The following is an 18,594-nucleotide window of genomic DNA, read 5'->3' on the forward strand; positions in this document are numbered from 1 at the left end:
TGTGCATGTGTGTGTGTGTGTGTGTGTGTGTATGTGTGTGTAATAAATGTGTGGTAATGTGTGGCGTGTGTGCGGTGTGTGTATGTGTGTGTGAGCAAACAAGAGATACACCAGGGCCTGAGATGCCTTCAAATGAAGCGTGCCGACGACCAAAAGATAAAATAATGAGAATTCAAAGCACTGGTGTTACGAGGGGAATAAAAAAAAAAAAAAATTTAAAAATCAAGGGCAGAGCTTTCAAAGAAATGAAAGGAGACTGCCTTTCAGTCAGTGCTGACCAGATTTTGTTTGCGCAACAAGGAATGGGCCTTCTGAGGCCAAAGAGGCAACCTGCTATTGCATCAGTCCACAGTCAGACAGGGAGATCAGCGCTGAGCCTGGAGAGAAAGAGCATCTGTCTGCCTCCACTTGGAATGTGAGAGAGAGAGAGAGAGAGAGAGAGAGAGTGTGTGTGTGTGTGTGTGTGTGTGTGTGTGTGTGTGAAAAAAGAGCGTGAACACAGGGTGTGTGAGGTGAAGAGGGAATAAGAGGGAAGCAAAGAATCTGTCCAAGAGGGAATGTGTGGGAGGATGGGTGTGTAGAAGAAAGATGAAATGTGTTAGAGACTTATGTATGTGTGTGTGTGTGTGTGTGTGTGTGTGTGTGTGTGTGTGTGTGTGTGTGTGTGTTCAACACATCTGTATGTGTGTTGGAGACAGTGTAGGCGGAGGTGAGACTCACCTTCACAGAGGTCGTCATGTCCCTCGGTCATGAGCTCATCATCGGAACAGATGTTCAAAACATTCACTAGCATCTCTGTTACTGGGGGGTTGAAAAAAACACACGAGAAACCGTCACAGTAAATCCTTACCTCCAGTGGAGCATTCAGGCTCCAGTCAAAACAAACCCCCCACACATAATATGGAAGCTCTCCTTTTCCTCCTCTCCGCAAGTTTCTCTTACAACCTTCTGCCTTTTGTTTCCGTAAGTAACACTTTTAGCTAAAGTCTCAAAAAGTTCATGCATTCATTGGAATTCAGACATTTCTCTGAAACGTTTACCATCACATCAGTTAACTAAGCAGTTAGATCAGAGTTTCCATTGTTCTCCTCCACACTGTGATGAGCTTTCTCCCACCTTTCTCTCCGACAAAAGGCAAAGACCATGTGAAGACGTCCATGAAGTTGGGCAGCCAGTACGGGTGGGGAGAGCAGTTGAACTGTCGGATGTTCATCACGTTGTTCTCATATTTCAATACAGCAGCTATGGCCAGAGAGAGATACGATGAGATAATGTTGGGAGCTACAGCTACCTTTCAAGGCCTGAGGTAGCTACCTCAGTTAGCATAACGCCAGCCGGTTCAAGTTCACCTTTATTGTTGTAGACGTCTAGGTAGTTTGGTGCGGAGAAGATTGTGATCAGTGATGGGAAGCCTGTCGTCTGGCTTTTCCTGTACATCCTATACCTGAGAAGGGGGAAATACAGACGGGAAAAGCACTCTCATAAACACATTTCACAAAAATAACCCCTAGAAGTCTGTCTCTCTAGACCTCTAAGAGGGCTTCTTAAGCACAAAATCATGTAAGTAAACTTGTCAATAACTCTTGTGTGAAGGTCCACTGCAGAAGAGAAAGAGAGAGAAAGGGAGGGAGAGAGAGAGAGAGAGAGAGAGAGAGAGAGAAGCATATTACACTTACCCTGCATCCTGTGCTTCGTGCGCTCTTATTACTGACAACAAATTGTTGTTCGTCAGGAAGTCGCATACAGCCGCATAGCTGCAACATAAGGACACAAACAGGTTGGGAATGATATACAGAACACAACAGAACAGAAGTTCATCATCATCTCAACAACCTCCCCAGAAATAATCACATGCGCTGTAACCCTCACAGCTCTAGAGAACCTGTTGAACTCTTGTTGTCTTTCTTTAGCTTGGTGAGGTGCTGTCTATGGTTTGACAGGGGCAAGACACACTAGCACAGACTTCTTGATGTGGCTGCTGCTAGCGGGCACCAACACTGGCCTGACCTCTGAAACGCTCCCCTCTCCCCGAGAGACTGCACAGAGGATTCAACCACCACGTGTGTTTGGTTAAAAGTACGGGGAATCCATGCCAACTGACTGGGCCAAAGCAGAGGGCATTGTGGGATAGACGGAAGAGGCGAGCAGAGCAGACTCAGTCAGGAATGTGAAAGATCCTCATTCCCAAAATGTAACAGTCAGAGTGATATTTTTAGTCTGTCCAGCACATCTGGCCAAGCATCCAGTAGAACGCATCAATGGAAATGGGAGAAACTAAGAGAAAAGCATAGAAAGTCAACATTGCGGGACGGATTGGGGGATTGTAGTCACCTGAAAAAGTAGGAGCACCCTCGCACCGAGTTGTGATTGAAGTGCTCCGCAGTCTTCTCACTGCCGTAGTCCTCACCTGGGTCCGCCCAGATGAGGTCACACATAGGCCCGAATGCCGGAGGCTCCTTAAATCTGTCTAACTGTAGGAGACAAGAGGACGAAAGTGCACATGCTCATAACTCTTAACTCTCTTGCTAATCCCACAGGGTTTCTTTATCATTTAGATACTGCCATATGACACATGCTTTCCAACAAACTGCCAATGAAGTAACTATTCACATTACGACATCTTGGACATCCAGAACTGACCCCTTGTTGCACTAACCTTCATAGACCAATGTCATATGAACCAAGTTACATAAGGATTTTTCCGCAGGTTTCTGACACGGACTTTGAGCGACCAAGATTGTCACTTACTTTCCTAATGTCATCTAAGCAGTTGATTTCTGGAGAGAGGCCACCATGGACGCACAGGAACTGCTGGTTAAGAAGAGCAGCCAGAGGCAGACAGTCAAACGCTTCCATGCAGGCATCATATACTCGCTCTGAATACTTGATTTTACCTGCGGATGAGTGGACAAAACAGTGGCCTGTTGGTATGCAACATCTGAGGGGAAGAAATGTTTACCACCTGTGGCAAACTGTATACATTTGGGATGGGAAGATGGATGCAAACTAGTCAATTTAACGCTTAGGGCAGAATTTCTTTCATCTATTTTCAGCTCAATGGTCTTTTGGGGTAGAGTCAAACGATCAAAACAGTTTCAAGAACAAATAAATTCACTTTAAAGGACTTTAAAGGTTTGGCTGAGTGGGCGGCCGAAGCTGATTGATTTAGTGGTCAGCCTGGACCGCACAGAATGACTCATGAGCTCTTTTTTCCCTCACGTCCGAGAAACAGCCTTGTGTGAGCAGAGCACGGAATGTTGAGCATGCACACGCCCAACTACACCCAACCACCCACAAACACACACCCAAACACAAACACACACACGTACACGTACACACACCCGACAACTCTTCTGTGTGTGCCTGGCGTTTCTTCAGCTCCTGCTGTTTCCAGGAGGCCAGTGTGAGGGAAGGGAGTCCAGACCCATCACTGCCCTGTCTGCAGCTTCACACATGAATTCATCGGGCCACGACAGGCTTTTCCTGCAGGCTAGCGCCAGGCTTTATTTTCAGAGCTACGCTTCGGCTACATCTGAAGCAGTTTGTATGCTGCTGATGGGATAATATTATTCAAGGCTAACACTGTTTTCCTAAAATGCAGCCACACACACAGTGAGCTTGAAAAAGGGCTGCAGCCGCGTGAAGATTTAATTGCCACTGGTCCAATATGGTAAGTAGTGGCACAAAAGCCAGAGCGCAAACATGGGAGGCCTGTGCAGTTGAATTCAAATGAGCCTGATGAATGCTCTTCATTAGGCTTCTTAGCGGTGCATTCAGCTACTGATAGCGCGGCAGGATCTCAGCATCGAGTGTGCTCCTCATTATCCAGATTGGGCTTTAAAAGCTCTCTCATAACTCATCAACTATGCGCATATCCAAAATGAAAACATTCACGCTTCCAGCAGCGCTAATAGATAGATGGTCTTATTGAATCAAAGAGGGAGTGAAGAGGTTTTGTCTAAAACTGGGGGCTCTCAGTAATATGTTTATGGTATCTGGCTGGAAAAAGCTGTTGTGATATTTACAACTTTTTCTAAAAACCACAAAATAAAAAAAGGTGATTAGACTGAGCAGCCAGTGGAAACAACAGGTGTTATCCCCCTTTTGTGTACCATGAAAAATACATATATTTCCTCTGAATTAAACAAGAACCGGATGTTATCAGCAGGGGAAAAGAAACACAACATCTGCCACCACGCGATACACACTTACACCATATGACTTTAATTTTCTCAAAACGAGAACAGACATCAAGATGATAACCTCATTTTGATTGTGTGTCTAGTCTACAGCAACCGTCCACCCCTTCCTTATTAGATCAGCCACACACACTCTACAGAAGAGCCTCCCTGGTCATCTCTGGAGCGGGCCACCATCGGAGGGAGTCGGTGAGCCCTGGAGACGGAGGTGTCAACAGTCAAAAATAAGCTATTGTTAGACCACATGAGCTCAGGCCTGGAGGTAAGAGTGGAGGCACGCGCCTCCTGACAGATGGGTTAAATGGCTCAGTGCCCTAAGAGGCGTAATGTGTTAAACCGCTTCCTACCATCTTGGTGGAGGTGGAAGGCTTCTTTAAATGGCTCCGGGTGCATGGTCAGAAGCGACAGTGACCGTGGTGATTTGTTACGAGGAGACGATGAGACGGCCCCCGACGCGAGGATGCGTGCGTGTGTCTAAAGCAGCACTCTCTGCCCACAATGAAAGTGATCTGTGCTCGTCTTGTTTTAAGATGCTTTCGAGTACCTGGTGATGCATTATGTGTCTGACAGCATGACGCCATTGTCCTTCTCGCCGTTCAGATGACTCGCACTTAATACTCTGCCTAGCTCATCCATGCACACAACACTTGGTGTAGTCAGTAGCAATCCCCAAATAGAGGTCCTTTCATATTCACATTCATTCAGTTGTATTCAGCTGCATGAGCAACCATAAGTTACGTGCACAACATACAGTAGCCAGAGAAGGACATGCTAACACAAAAGCAACACAAGCATAGTGTTTGGTGCAAGTGCAGAACCCGTGAGACACCATAATAGTGGTACTTTAGCAGCAGTGGTGATTTCACAGACGTGACGAGCTTGCTTTGAGGACGACACCTGAGAACATGAGACAAGACCAGGTTGCCACAGCCACTCCACTTCTGTCGCTGAACGTCATTGTATAAAGCTAAGCTGCAGATGACGAATAGTCCTCTTCTCACCAAGACCAACATCAAACAGAGCTACGGATAATCAGTTTAGAGAGTACCCCCCTTTACAGACAACCACAAACACATTTGTTTTCTCTCAATTCTATCTTTTCTCTCTCTCTACACACACACACACACACACACACACACGAAAGAGCACACACACAAAAGGAACACATAAACAAAAGAGCACACACAAACTCACATGCACAATTCATACACACACAAACCCAGCTCAGCACAGTCCAGTTGAACACAGTTGCACTCGACCCCCCTTTTGATGAACTGAAAATTGAAGTGTTTGTGTGAGTGTGTGTGTGTGTGTGTGTGTGTGTTGTGTGTGTGTGTGTGTGTGTGTGTATGTGTGTGTGTGTCCGGCACTTACATTCCTGTTTGAAGGTGAAGTACTCTGTGAGGTGCCGGCACTCGTGGTTACCCCTGAGCATGAAGAGGGTTGTGGGGTGGGTGATTTTGAGCGACCAGAGGTATAGCACACACTGCAGGCGAGACGGGGAGAGGGAGACAGGGAGACAGAGAGAATGAATGTCAGATGGCACAAAGGTAGAGACCATATGAGAGTTCTAATAAGGCTAGAGCTGCAGCAATTAATTGTTTAGTCAATTAATCAATTAGTCATTGTTCAGATGAGAAAAAATAGGGATGCACTGATATATCGGTCTAACATTGGTATCGGTCGATATCAGCCTTGGCTATGCGCAAATTTATACATTTTTACATTTACCCATGGCAGTGGCTGATGTTTATCTGTTTAGTTGCATCAATTCTGTAGCAAGTAAATGTTGTGTTATGTGCAGACCAGGACATTAAAAGATGGTGCTATGAGGGCCTTAAAGACTTGGGGCCTATAATTAACAACAAAAACTAAGTAAACAAACAAATAAAAAAGTATCAATATTCAGTTATTGTCTACAGTAGTTATTTTATACAAATTTTATCGGTGCTTTCCTTAAAAAAATCGAATCACTTTGAGAAGATAACTGACGGACTAATCAACAATGAAAATGGTTGTTAGCTGCAGCCCTAGTTCTGATGAGATGGGAAACAATTTGTGTTTTAATCTGTGAATCATGAAGATTCGTCGACAGTGTATCAGACTCAAATGTACAATGTTTGAAAAGAAGGATGAAATCATAAAATAATATATATTTCAATCCAGGTCCAGTTTGCCATGCACTCCATGTCATATATTTTTTATTAGACATTCTGAAAAGGCAAGTCATTTCCCAGGAATTAATAAAAGCAGACACATCTCTACAAGTGGCACTGTACAGACTGACGACATGGTAAAAGAGCATTTCAAGCCTATTTTAGTACCGTGCAGAAAACATCCGAGGACAACAAGGAGGAGGAAGAGACACAAATGGGCAATAGGGAGCACTGTAAAGAGAGTCTTTTGATTCTCTCCTCCATCTCTCTCCTTTTCATCAACATGCTGGAGGCCAGGTACTTTAGGTATTTACTGCCGAGAAGCTTGGCGCCAAGGTAACCAAGGACGGCAGATGAGCTTTTCAAAAATGCCATACAAAAAAGGAATAGGAGAGGAAGATGAAGAAGGGGGGAAGAGGAGGGAGTGACTGAGATGGATAGGGGAGAGGGATATGTTCAGACAGCTTCAAGCCGGGAGAATAATGAGTCGAAAATTGCAGGTAATGGGAGAGGTGGCGGCAGGAGACATAAAACATACCGATCGAAGGCTGACGAAGCTGAAAAAAAGTATGGAGGGAGTGAAGAAAGGCAGCAGCAGAATACAGTGGAGGTGGAGAAAGGACAGGGTGTTTAAGGAGGACAGGAGTTGTGGAGGAGGAGAAGAAGAAGAGCAGCAGCAGCAGCAGCTCTTCTCTCTTTTCCTCTTTCTAGTTGGGTGAAACCTTGAGCGTGGGTGGCACAACAAAGGCCAGCCCAGACTTCGGTGCCAGACGAGAGGAGATGCAGCCTACGGCAGCACAGCGCAGAGCAACAAGGACCAAAGGACAGGGATGGGGGGAGGAGAGAGGAGGCGAGGAGAGGGGATGCTCTCATGGATCAAAGGCCAGAGGAGCCCGTCATGCGGGACAAATCCTCACATGTGTCAAGGAACTCATGCCTAGCTCTGCCTCGTGCCACCAACATGGTCTACGAAGGGATGCATGTGTTCACCGGGAAAATAACTGCAATTCTTTGTTTCCGCCACAAAATGTGACCACATTACGATCCATCAAGCAATTAACATTACATGAGGTGGTTGAACACAGCAATCGAACCCAGCACGACAGGCTAACTGCCCTGCCATTAACAGGCCCACAAATTAGGGTGGCTTTTGACAGTGTGTCACTGTAATTGGCATAACGAGAGCAATAACTACTCCCACGTTCTCTCGCTCACACACACACACACACACACACACACACACACACACACACACACACACACACACACACACACACACATCTTCTGGTAATCAATTTCCCCCTTCTGTAAGGGCAGTGCATCAGCACATTTGAGCACAGTGAATATGTTAACAAAATGCAGGTCTTGCACAATGCAAACGCAAGCAGAATGAAGTGCCTCCTCATGCTTCGGCATGCAGATCAAAACACAAAAACACACACACACACACACACACACACTGGTGTTACCACTTGATCACCTGAGCGGTGTCCCCCACACCATCCTGCTTCGGCAGCGGATCTGTGGCTTTTATGTGTGACCTTTCACACACATGCACGTCTTCAAATACTGCTCCGATGCCCGGTGAGGCCAGATCGATAGAGCTCCTAACCCCGGCCCCAGGCAAGGCTGGAGGTTGTCGGGGCTGTAAATAACCATACTGTCCCTTTTTTGTGCACAGCCACCCCATCAGAGCAACAGGGTGTCAGCAACGGGGTAGAACTACAGTGTGTTGAGGAGCTCACCTACAGTCCTACAGTGAGGCTTGGAGGTTGGAAGCAATGACAGGGAAAGAAAGGGAAAGGGGTGGTGAAGGCTGGCATGCAAAGCAGATATAAATGAAGAAAGACCAACAACCAGAAAGAAAGAAGCAATGGGGCCTGTACAGCAGATGTGGTAAGAATAGAGAGCCGGGGTGGGGGGTTTAGGAGGCCCACAGTTCCTCTCCAGCCCTCGAGCGTCTGGAGAGTGTCGTCCCAGCGCCTGAGCTGCCGTCACTGCAACACGTCTTCAGCTGGCCTGTGAAGCCTCTGCTTTCACAGGTGCCCAGACTGTGGTCAGCACCATCCCTGGGTCCACTCAGTGGGCTTCACTCCACTCTACTCACTCCATACCATCTGGTGCCACTGCACTCACTAGACCCATTAACCTCTGGACATCACATTTACTGTACCCTGAAAGTGCAGTGCGAGAAAAAAAAAAAAAAGACTGGTAGAGTGATCCAGATAGTTCAGAGAGCCCCTTGAAACACTCACCTCGATACTGAAGTAGCCCCGGTCTACGTAGTCTCCCAGGAAGAGATAGCGTGTGTTGTCGGGCGAGCCGCCCACTTCAAAGAGCTTCATGAGGTCGAAAAACTGTCCGTGGACATCACCACATACTGGAAACACAAAGAAAAGGCGTGTGAGACACCTGCGAGAAAACACATGTGATGACAAGATTTTACACACACATTTGCCGTTTTCAGCATCTAAAGCTGAAGCTAAAGCTTATTCTGCTATTATCCTGATCTGAGGTCAGGCAGCCAAGCCCTCATAACGCCCAACTAACCCAGCAGCAGCTGACCAAACAGATCTGCGACCAGACGAGAGCTGTCTCTGATCCAGTGGCTGACATGCCAATCAACAAATGCTGTACTGCCAGTTCTGGGGCAAGTCAGTTCCACAGTGCGGCTGGGCTAACAGAGCAGCAGCGGCAGGCACATTTCTCGAGAGCCCCATCAGCCCCGGTGCCCGACGGGCCATGCCATCATTCCAGAGGTGTGACAGCAGCCGCTGACAGCAGCCTGAGTGCCCACAGGAGCAGCCGTCTGTCAGCACGTGTAAACACAGGTGGCCTGGAGCATGGCGCAGAGGCAGGCACTGTGTAAACACCAGCGATGCCGCACGGGCCACTGCCAACAGTCCGCAACAGCAGTTATATGATGGCCTGTAGTGAGCACATACATATGTGGGGAGCTCCAATGTAATAACTGGTCAGTCAGGCTTCAGAAACTGAACACCGTTTGTATTTGCACAAAAATGTTCCAATTCATCCATGACATCCATAATATTGCGAAATCTCTTCTTGAAAGGAATTTTTACAAAAACTGCCATTCGACTCTTTCAGCTAGCAGCTTCAGCTGGCAATTCATCCCTGTTAGCTGGCAGCTTGATTCATCATTAAATTATAAATTAACTAGCAACATCTAGCTCCTTATTTTCTTAAACCGTAACATGCAGATCAACCTGTTGCTGAAAGGCTATAAGTAGTCCCTAAACCTACTATTGTGTAAGCAACATGTGATTCATGGGATCCATGTGATTCAGCTTTAGTAAATTATATACAAAATAAATCTACTCTATTGGCTGGCGAGAATACGAGACTGCAGTCTGACATTGCAAACTAATTCAAGAAGTTATTACAGGATTTTCTGTAGATACTTTAAGGCAAGCATTGATCATCAAATGCACTGAAATCCCCTCTTTACAACACCTCAATTAACGTAGCAACTACAAACAATAATTTATAGATAACAATGAATTAATGATATTGTTAACCAGCAGAGAAGACTTGGTTGACCCTGAGAGTTCAAGACAGGTCAAAGAAAGATAGCTTCCTATTATTAAAAAAAAACACTATCTGCTCTGATTAATTGGGTTTCTTATGTCATTCAGTGTGGGCTTGTTTTTGTAATGTCTCTCTGCTATGTCTTGTATCCCTATCCATCCACCTATTTATGGATCAGCGAGCAGCCGATGAGAACGGAGCTTTCGGATTCTCAAGACAGCTAGCCAGCTTTGCTTGCAACACATACCTGACACTCAATCACACTCTGAGGGTGGGCTGGGCAATGCTGACACTGAGAGCTGGAGGCCGATGTGTAGCTCTAAGCTGGGCTGTTATGGGCTAGGTGTTGGCTAGGAGGCTGGTAGCAGGGGGATACCTGTGATGGGCGCGTCCACCTCCAGCATGCACTTCTCCTGCCGCAGGATGTTGGCACCGTCGTTGATGATGCGCAGGGCCACCTCCTCCTCCAGGCGGCCCTCCTTCACCAGGTGGCTCCTCAGGACCTCTGGGTTGGGCTTGCCGTCCACATACAGGTCCTTCAGCGTGAGCCGCTGGTGGGGAGGGAGTGGCACCGCTGTCAAAAGACAGAACCACCAACTGTTAAAGACCTTGGAGGCATTGTGTGAGTGTGTGTGTATGTGTGTGTGCATACTGTGTGTATTCTGTGTGTGTACTAACAAATGGAATAACACTAATATATATACTGCTTTCCTGTTAATTCTGGAAAGTCTAAATAAAACGATGACATAACACCAGTGGTGTTGCATCACTAAGGGATTGTTTCGGTTCAGATAAGAAACATTATACTTTGTATAATAATTAATTCTTTCACTATTCAGTTCTGAGCCACAAGCAATAATCCAACAAATAAATGAGGGTTTTATTACACAAGGCTAATTTTGCTGTTGTTCCCCTATTGGCTTTATGTCCATTTATTGACATTAGTCTACTGCTGTGCTGCTGGAGTATAGTAGGGTTTCAAATGCAGTAATCCCTCACCTGAGCTGAACTGCCAAGTAATCTAACCTTTAGAAATCTTCTCAAGCTAGAGAAGGGTAGGCCACTGTCAGTTTCCGGTTAATATACCTCAATACATCACTCATCATTGTGTTTATGCAATGGCATGGACTTTAGCAAAACACATCAAAAGGTATTTGGCTGCAGTGTGCCGTCATGAACTAAGCAAACCAATAAGGGTGGGTTTCTAATCTGAACTCCAAAGGTAGCCTATGGCCTTCTGATTAAAGCAGCAGAGAATCCAATGCATGCAAAACATTGTCAGAATATTTGTCTTACTTGACTTGTACATTCTTCATGTAATTATGTTAGGACAGCAGACAGGACAAGCACTGCTGTCAGACACCACTGAGAATGTTGAGAAAGGTCATGTGAGGGTGAGAATTTTAATAATCACAACTGTGCTAAACTTTCTAATGAGCCTGTCTGAGGCCTCAAAGAGTCATTGTCCTCCTAGTCCGAAACAAGGCTGAAAAAAGGACAGACTGCCCAACAGAGGCTATTAACTTGTTTCAAAGACAAATTATTAATAAATAAATTAAACAAAGCACCAAAGTGGAGTCTGCCAAGAAACAGCCCCCCACCCCACCCCAAGCTGACTGCATAAATCAGGGCAATACAAAGGCAGAGAGCTCCTCTAGACTCATTTGCATGCCAGCGCAGGGCTGAGGATAAAGCCAGACGCTTGCAGCCCAGCACAGCACAGCCCCAGCTGATCAGATGCAGAACGCAGCCCACAAGTTTAGCTAGACACATCCTCAGCGGCTTAGCCTGCACCGCCGTTCTGTTCTCCAGCACACCATCAAGGGCACGTTCTGATGCTCCGTTGCACACACCGACTTTGCATAAAACGCCCAATGTAGCTCAGACACATGTGCCCATTGTTTTGGCTTCCTACAGGAGAAATAGCCATCGGTATGATAACCTTATAAGAAAAAAGGCCATTCATCATGACAGTGGATGCCAATTGTGCCCATTACCTAACAGCATAGAAACCACTGAACAGTCTTAAAATATCTAAGCAAGCATCAGCAAAACACAGATGTGCAGCCTCAGTTACCAAAATAAAAGAATAGAAGGGAAAGCAATGCATGTCTGCTTCCATTCAAAAGTTGCTCAACATTCCAAGGGGGGGGGGACAAATTAAGCCTAAATGTAATGTGAAGGCTGGTGTGCATTAAATATCCCCAAATGCTCTTTAAAAATACGCCAGAGATATTTTCCCAATGATAAGAGCCATCCCAACCATGAAAATTCCAAACATTTCCTTGCATACTCCATGCCAACTCACAGGCTATTGGGAGTGCCTACTGCAGGCAGAGTTTGGGCCAAAGTCCAGCATACTGTCCACAGGGGCACGCCCTGCAGCTATGTCAAATCACTGTGGGGAGACTGGAGCTTTCAGTCCCACTAGTCTTAAAATACATACTGGGAACCAAATGATTAACATTTTAAATGGAGCAATAGCCAAGTAGCTTTTGTCAGGGCCGCTACAATTTTCTCTTTCGGAGTGTTTCCAAAACCACTTTTCTGACAGAATGAGTTACTTTTAAGCTTGTCAGCTTAGTTCATAGTTTCAACTATGAAAGCATTTTGACAGAGGGACTGGCAGTCAGAAAGCCCAGGATTTTCCTACATTATTGAAGCTAATCTATTAGTTCCCCAACACGAACCAGCCTTACTTTCATTTGGTTCATTTGAGCTGCATATGAGACTGCAACCATGATGTGAGCTAGGCTGCATGCTACTGTACACAAATGTGGATATGTGTAGGGAACAGTGTAGTGAGTAGACCACATCTTCAGTGAAAGTTAATGGAAGGATGTTATGGGTGATCTGATTTGACATTCATCTGCAAGTACATCTGCAGTACAAAACAACCACAAACAGTGATAATCCGACTGTCCAATGGCGTACCTGTTTGGGGTAGGCTAGCAAAGCAAGCACACACCTTGCACTGAAGCAAACTGCCTGTGTGGTGGGGGCTGGGAGGGGGGTGGGGGTCGCACATCTACACAGCTCCAATTTGGCCACACTGTCATCAGGACAAGCCATCGTGCTCTGACAACCGTGGTATAAATAAACACTAAGCACTCCTGGGTCCACAAGGTAGGCTGGGAAAGGGCCTGTAAGCTGTGTACGAGTGTTAAGAAGAGATTAGGCAAAGCCTCTATTAGCTGGGGATTCCAGGTTCAGGGTCTGTTTATTTAAGGGCCTCACCCCGCTGCAAAGAAGATCCTGGCCTTGCTTGAGACAGTAGAAGACAAAGGCTGGTAAAGGTACTCTCAAACTTTGACATGTAGGTGTGCTTTGATGTCTATACAAGAGACTGATGACTGACATGCCCAATCCAGCAAGTTGCCAAAAGCAATAACACATTTCTGAACTCAAAACTATAAATGTCCACACTGTGCAAAATGCTCTGCTGGAATTAAGAATATGAAAGAAGTCCTGACCTGCCGCTTGCATTTTCTACTTTAGTGCACTTTGCTGGGACTGGGTTGTCCAATGCACCCCTTACAAATGTGTTCTATGAAGCTTCAACATTATGAAAAAAGGCTCTTTTGCATACATAATTGTATTGGGTACAATACAATTTACATTGCCTTCGATTGACATGATTTAAGCAGTAGCACATCCTGTATTATCTGCCAGTCTTCTAAGATTACATTTTTTACATGCATGGTTGGCACTACTTATGTTCTCATAATCAAAAAAATCCAGATGATAGGAAAATTACTCAATAAAGTAGCCTTCAGTACTGCACTGCATCGCTATACACAAGCATTGTGGGTGGCTAACTGCAAAGGCTTTCTCTGTATCTGGGCAATATTCAATGTTGAGACTCAATACACTCCAGAATCAGAAACAGAAATGGAATAGCCTTTTTGGCCCTGTCATGGACTATTCCTGTAGTGCACCCAATGCTTCGACATATGGAATGCATTTAGCGTTTATGCATATCTCATCAGAGTTGATGAGACCTGCAATCATTTTTTTCTTTTGAATGGGACAATTCCAGGAACAGCATAACAAAAAATATCCAAACCTGTAGATCATAAATATGTGCAATACAACGAGTGCTCATTTGGTGATAGTGGAGGCAGGATGTTTCATCATGAACTATGTGAGTAATGATTGGAATTACAGTTTGTCTCCAGGTTGCACACTGACATGACTCATAAATCCAATAACCTGGTCCGTGCACTGCAGACAAAGGAAGGCTTGTGCAATTGCAGTCATCAGTAGCTTTTTAAAATCCCTACATTACTCATGGTGAAAACTAAGTCTTGGGCAAAATCTTGAGACTACTCATTTCAAATTGCATCACACAAGGTCAAGTCAGTCAAGTCTTGGACATAACAATGTCTATTGTTGCCAATGTATCATTTATCATTACAATCTAAGAATCATGATGACCACTGCTCCATCCGGCATTGATGTTAACTCCACACAAACATTCACTAGCAGCAACAATGTCTGATGCTCACTCTGGTCATTTACATCCATAGCATTCAACTGAAATTCTCATGGGCATTGGAACCAAGGCTGTTTATCTAGCCAAACTTGTTCTGACATATCAACACAAAATGGCATCATACAGTTGTGGACCTTTAAAGTTTAAAAAAGCCTGAAGACTAATTTATCAGCAAACTTGTTCTGACAGAAAATGATTAAACTAAGGTTTAAATAAAAAAAAGTATGCTAATTTACGATTGCCCCAAAAAAAGATTAAACTGGTTACACACAAGTATGCTCTATGCGATTGCCCCTGTCTTGCAGCAGGTTACAAGCAGCTGCATTTTACTGAAACTGAAGAAGCTCAGTCATATAGAATAGATAATCCATTAATACTGAGAGAGGTCCAAAAACATGATATGAGAGGATATCCATGAGAGTGAAGCACCTTTGGTAGGGAGAATGGAGAATGTGGTGGGAGATGCTGGCATCTTAAAAGGATTGACGAGGCTGTTTTCAAAATGTTCTTGCACTTTCATAATACCAAGATCTATGATTTCCAAACTATTCACACAAAAGTCAGTCTATAGCCTAGGTTTAATTGGGGAGGGGGGGATCAAATGCATAACTTTGATGGAAATTCAACATCTAAAAAATAGGCTATTTCGTGTATGACTTTTTAATGACTATTTAATAAAGACCTTTGATGCTGCAGTTTGGGGTGCATTCATAAATTGCCACTCCGAGCGCTCCGAGCACACTCTGAAACTTTGAATGACACATAAACCCTGTTTCACAAGTGCTGTAGTAGCATGCCTATTGTAAACCATAATGTCCGTTACCCCAAATAACCGTTCATAAATTCACGGGGAGTTAGAATGCTCGTCTTTTTCAAACTTCTACTTTCAGAGTGTCAGATTGAATTTATGAACGCACCCTTGATCTGTAACTCAGACTTTCAGAAATGCAGGCTGTGCCTTGGCACAACAAATAGTGTCTTTGGGCACACTCACTCTACTCCAAAACCCTTTTTTAGGAATCCAGCAGACTAAAACAAGCTGTAAAAGGCATAAAATGCAAGTTATAATACTTAAAATTAGAAGATTTCTTGTAACATTATTCTTACAGCTGACTGTGGTTGTTAGAAATTTCAGTTGTAATGGGTGGCCTTCACCCTCTATCCACAGCAAGAGTATCCTTTCATGATAATGTGAGCTACTGCAAAGGGACATGGCCAATTACAAAGCTGCATACACTTGCAAGAGATTCAAGATGAAGCTACTCTGATAGGTTAGGTTTCATGTTATAACAAAAAAAAAGAACTCAGATGGCCATCCACACATTACCATTACGTATAGTGTGGTCTTAAATCATGTTGGGACAGAAAGGAGTTCTTGTGATGGCTGTATTTCTAGCTGGGCTGTATAAAATATGTTAAAGACAAATGGGGCATAGAGAATGCAATCAGTGGCATGGGTAGAAAGAAAGAAAAAAGGCACAGAAATACTGAGTGCTCTCAGTCTCTGCTCTGTTGATCCATGGCCAAGGGCCACACGCCTCCTGATGAACTGATGTCACAGCCAAGCCCTAAAACAAAAGCCATTAGGAATGAGAGCCAAGGAGACTGGCCACTGCTGGAGTCTGCAGAGAACTGCATGACGTGCCAATTTGTCACATTTCCCCGTCAACACTTAGTTTTCAGTGAAAACATGAACAGCTCCATAGTAAGGAAAACTGAAACAGAAATAGTTTTAGATTTGGTTGGAAGTAGTCATGGCTTGTTGTATGGTATCAATTCACAGACAGACAACCTCTCATAAACGATCTGTGCTAGCAAGGCGGCACAGTCAAACGTGGAAACAAATTAGCCTATCTGCAAGACCATCCTCCAATAGCTACTTTGTTATCCAGCAAAAGGGGGCGAATAGGCTCGGCTTGTGCATGTCCAGTTCGCAAGATATCTAGGCTAATTTAATCCAAATGCTAAAATAGTTTAAACTTCAACGCAACATAGTTATTCTGCATAACTAAATGGTTGTATAACGTTGACATTCAGTTTCATCAAAGATATATCAAGTAGGGGAATCCAAAGACCTAACGTTGCCATTCACAATTTTACTTCGCAACTATAATTCGAAAATCAAAACAACTGCAAGTTAATAAACAAAATATCGATGTAACGTTAACTTGCATACTTTCCTTGTCAGTTACAATTATACATGATCTAACTGTTACGTATTATTAAGACGTTATTAACGTTGTGACCAACTAATTTATAAGGTTGATTTCTAACGTTAACGTTACACCCACGCCCACGAAAACGATTCAACAAGTTGACAACTAACGTTAAGTTTAACGTAAGCGTCAATATTACAAGTAACATTATGCTTGCTGGGCACGTTAAGTACATTGAGTAGAGACAGCAATTTCAGAAAAATATCACCTGCTAAAAACAATAACGTTACACCAACATTAGCTTAATGTTAGTTAGCGAGCTAATGTCACAGCCTATAATTAAATAGCCAGCTAACGTTAACTTGGCTAACACTGGGGTCACAACCCACGCCAATTTAGCTCGCGAAATCTATAGTCTATTTGTCTGGTTAATATAGTACGAAAATTATGACGTTAGCTGTTGTTATCTTTATCTTATACATTAACGTTAGGGCATTACATTATTACATTAGCAGAATACCCAGCTAAATAGTTGATAACGTTATCACTAACGTTAAATGACATTTGTTGCCCACAAGTTGACAGGTTTGAGAACAGTGGCGCACCAATCACATAATGATCATGTTAGTCAAACTTACTTTTGACGAGCCGCTCAGTGGTAGATTGCTTTTCTTTTTGGTCTTTCCCCGACATTCTCGTTTGACCAGGTCAAACAAGCCGTTGAGTGAAGTTGTTAACGTTAGACAGTAATCTAGCTAATTGAACAGCAAATTTCTCTGTAAAGAAAACTGGTTGGCAAGGTTGCTGGACACAACTGTGTTACTACCAGTTAATGGCACATCCAACTACAACGCTATTACTACAATTTCTAAACCAACTAGCCTAGCTAGCTCGTGTTAATATCTAACGTTGCCCTACACTTCGCAGCTAATCAAGACAACCGATACAAATAGAAAGTTCCGAAATGATATAGTTGCTCGGCATGGTTAAATTGCCTTTGCAGCCACCAAATAAATTTCCAAATCGATAACGTTAAAATCCAGAAGAGAGTTGACACTGTCCTCTGAAGCTTCACTAAACTAACGTTAACATTAACGTTATTCAGGTCGCTATCTCAGACTGACAGTTCAGCCAACAGGATTGCAGATAAATTAATTCCACTGTCTCACGTCACATCTAAATTGTTGTTACAACTTACTAATCAAAGACAACTAAAGAAAAGCGTGAATTGTTAAGTAGCGTTGTGTATGTAGCGACCTATCAGTTGATAACTAACAGTTAGGCAGTTTCTTCCACAAAAGAAGTAACGTTAACCCAGCCAGTTGACAAAATGATTAGGCTAGGTGCGCAGTCTTGAATGTTAATCCGATTTTCCACTTTTCAGAGTCAGAATGTCATCTAGTTGGTTAACGTTATCTACCTACCAACCAAGGTAGCTAATTTAACCAAATAATATCTGCACTGGTCATTAAATGGCTAACTCCTAACTGAGCTCTTTTCTCAGGCATGTCCTGCTTGTCGCCCAAGTCTGTTTTCCTATATCCCCGCCTCCGGCTAACCATATGGCCAGCTCAGGCTACCACACACTATTTGCTCGGTCTTTCAGATTAAACTGTAGCCTAATCCTCAAACCACACAATTCCTACAATATGGCGGAATTGATGCCCTGAACTAACTGACGTATGAACAATGTAGAATACGTAAGGGTTAATTGCTCTGTCTTGTTAAATATTGCACATTTCTTTGTACGATTAAGTTTAAACATTTGTAGAGTCTGCATCTCCCCGTGACAACGCAAGGATGTTAACTTTAGGCTACACGTTTTTTTCCCTGGCCACCATAACAGATTGTGCAAATTAATTTAATTAATTAAAAACTTGTTTGTGCCAGACGCCTATGTTTTGGAACATATTTTTATAACCCGATTGACACATCCCGAATAGGCCCGGACTATCCTATAATCCATGATAATGACAGATCGAGTTAAATAATAATAATAATAATAATACTATTTTGAAAGATAAAACAGTGACCATGTG

At 43.9% G+C, this 18,594-nt stretch overlaps 1 protein-coding gene across 4 annotated transcripts in view; it reads right to left on the reverse strand.

The window, feature by feature from the left end:
* ppp3cca (protein phosphatase 3, catalytic subunit, gamma isozyme, a) overlaps positions 1 to 18,142 on the reverse strand; it is a 25,062-nt gene extending 6,920 nt beyond the window's left edge. Inside the window, exons 1-10 of one of the 4 annotated variants that reach the window (XM_048243589.1) lie at positions 17,194 to 18,142; positions 10,281 to 10,478; positions 8,611 to 8,735; positions 5,574 to 5,685; positions 2,749 to 2,894; positions 2,332 to 2,471; positions 1,677 to 1,754; positions 1,350 to 1,444; positions 1,117 to 1,242; positions 721 to 801 (exon numbers count right to left, since the gene is read on the reverse strand). In XM_048243589.1, coding sequence (XP_048099546.1) covers positions 721 to 801; positions 1,117 to 1,242; positions 1,350 to 1,444; positions 1,677 to 1,754; positions 2,332 to 2,471; positions 2,749 to 2,894; positions 5,574 to 5,685; positions 8,611 to 8,735; positions 10,281 to 10,478; positions 17,194 to 17,248 — 1,156 coding nt within the window. In that variant the 5' untranslated portion in view covers positions 17,249 to 18,142. The remainder of the gene's footprint in view (positions 1 to 720; positions 802 to 1,116; positions 1,243 to 1,349; positions 1,445 to 1,676; positions 1,755 to 2,331; positions 2,472 to 2,748; positions 2,895 to 5,573; positions 5,686 to 8,610; positions 8,736 to 10,280; positions 10,479 to 17,193) is intronic. The other 3 variants (XM_048243590.1, XM_048243591.1, XM_048243592.1) reach the window with 3 other exon arrangements.
* Positions 18,143 to 18,594: the final 452 nt, after the last annotated feature.

This window comes from Alosa alosa, chromosome 5, assembly GCF_017589495.1.
Source record: "Alosa alosa isolate M-15738 ecotype Scorff River chromosome 5, AALO_Geno_1.1, whole genome shotgun sequence".
Classification (NCBI taxonomy): Eukaryota; Metazoa; Chordata; class Actinopteri; order Clupeiformes; family Clupeidae; genus Alosa; species Alosa alosa.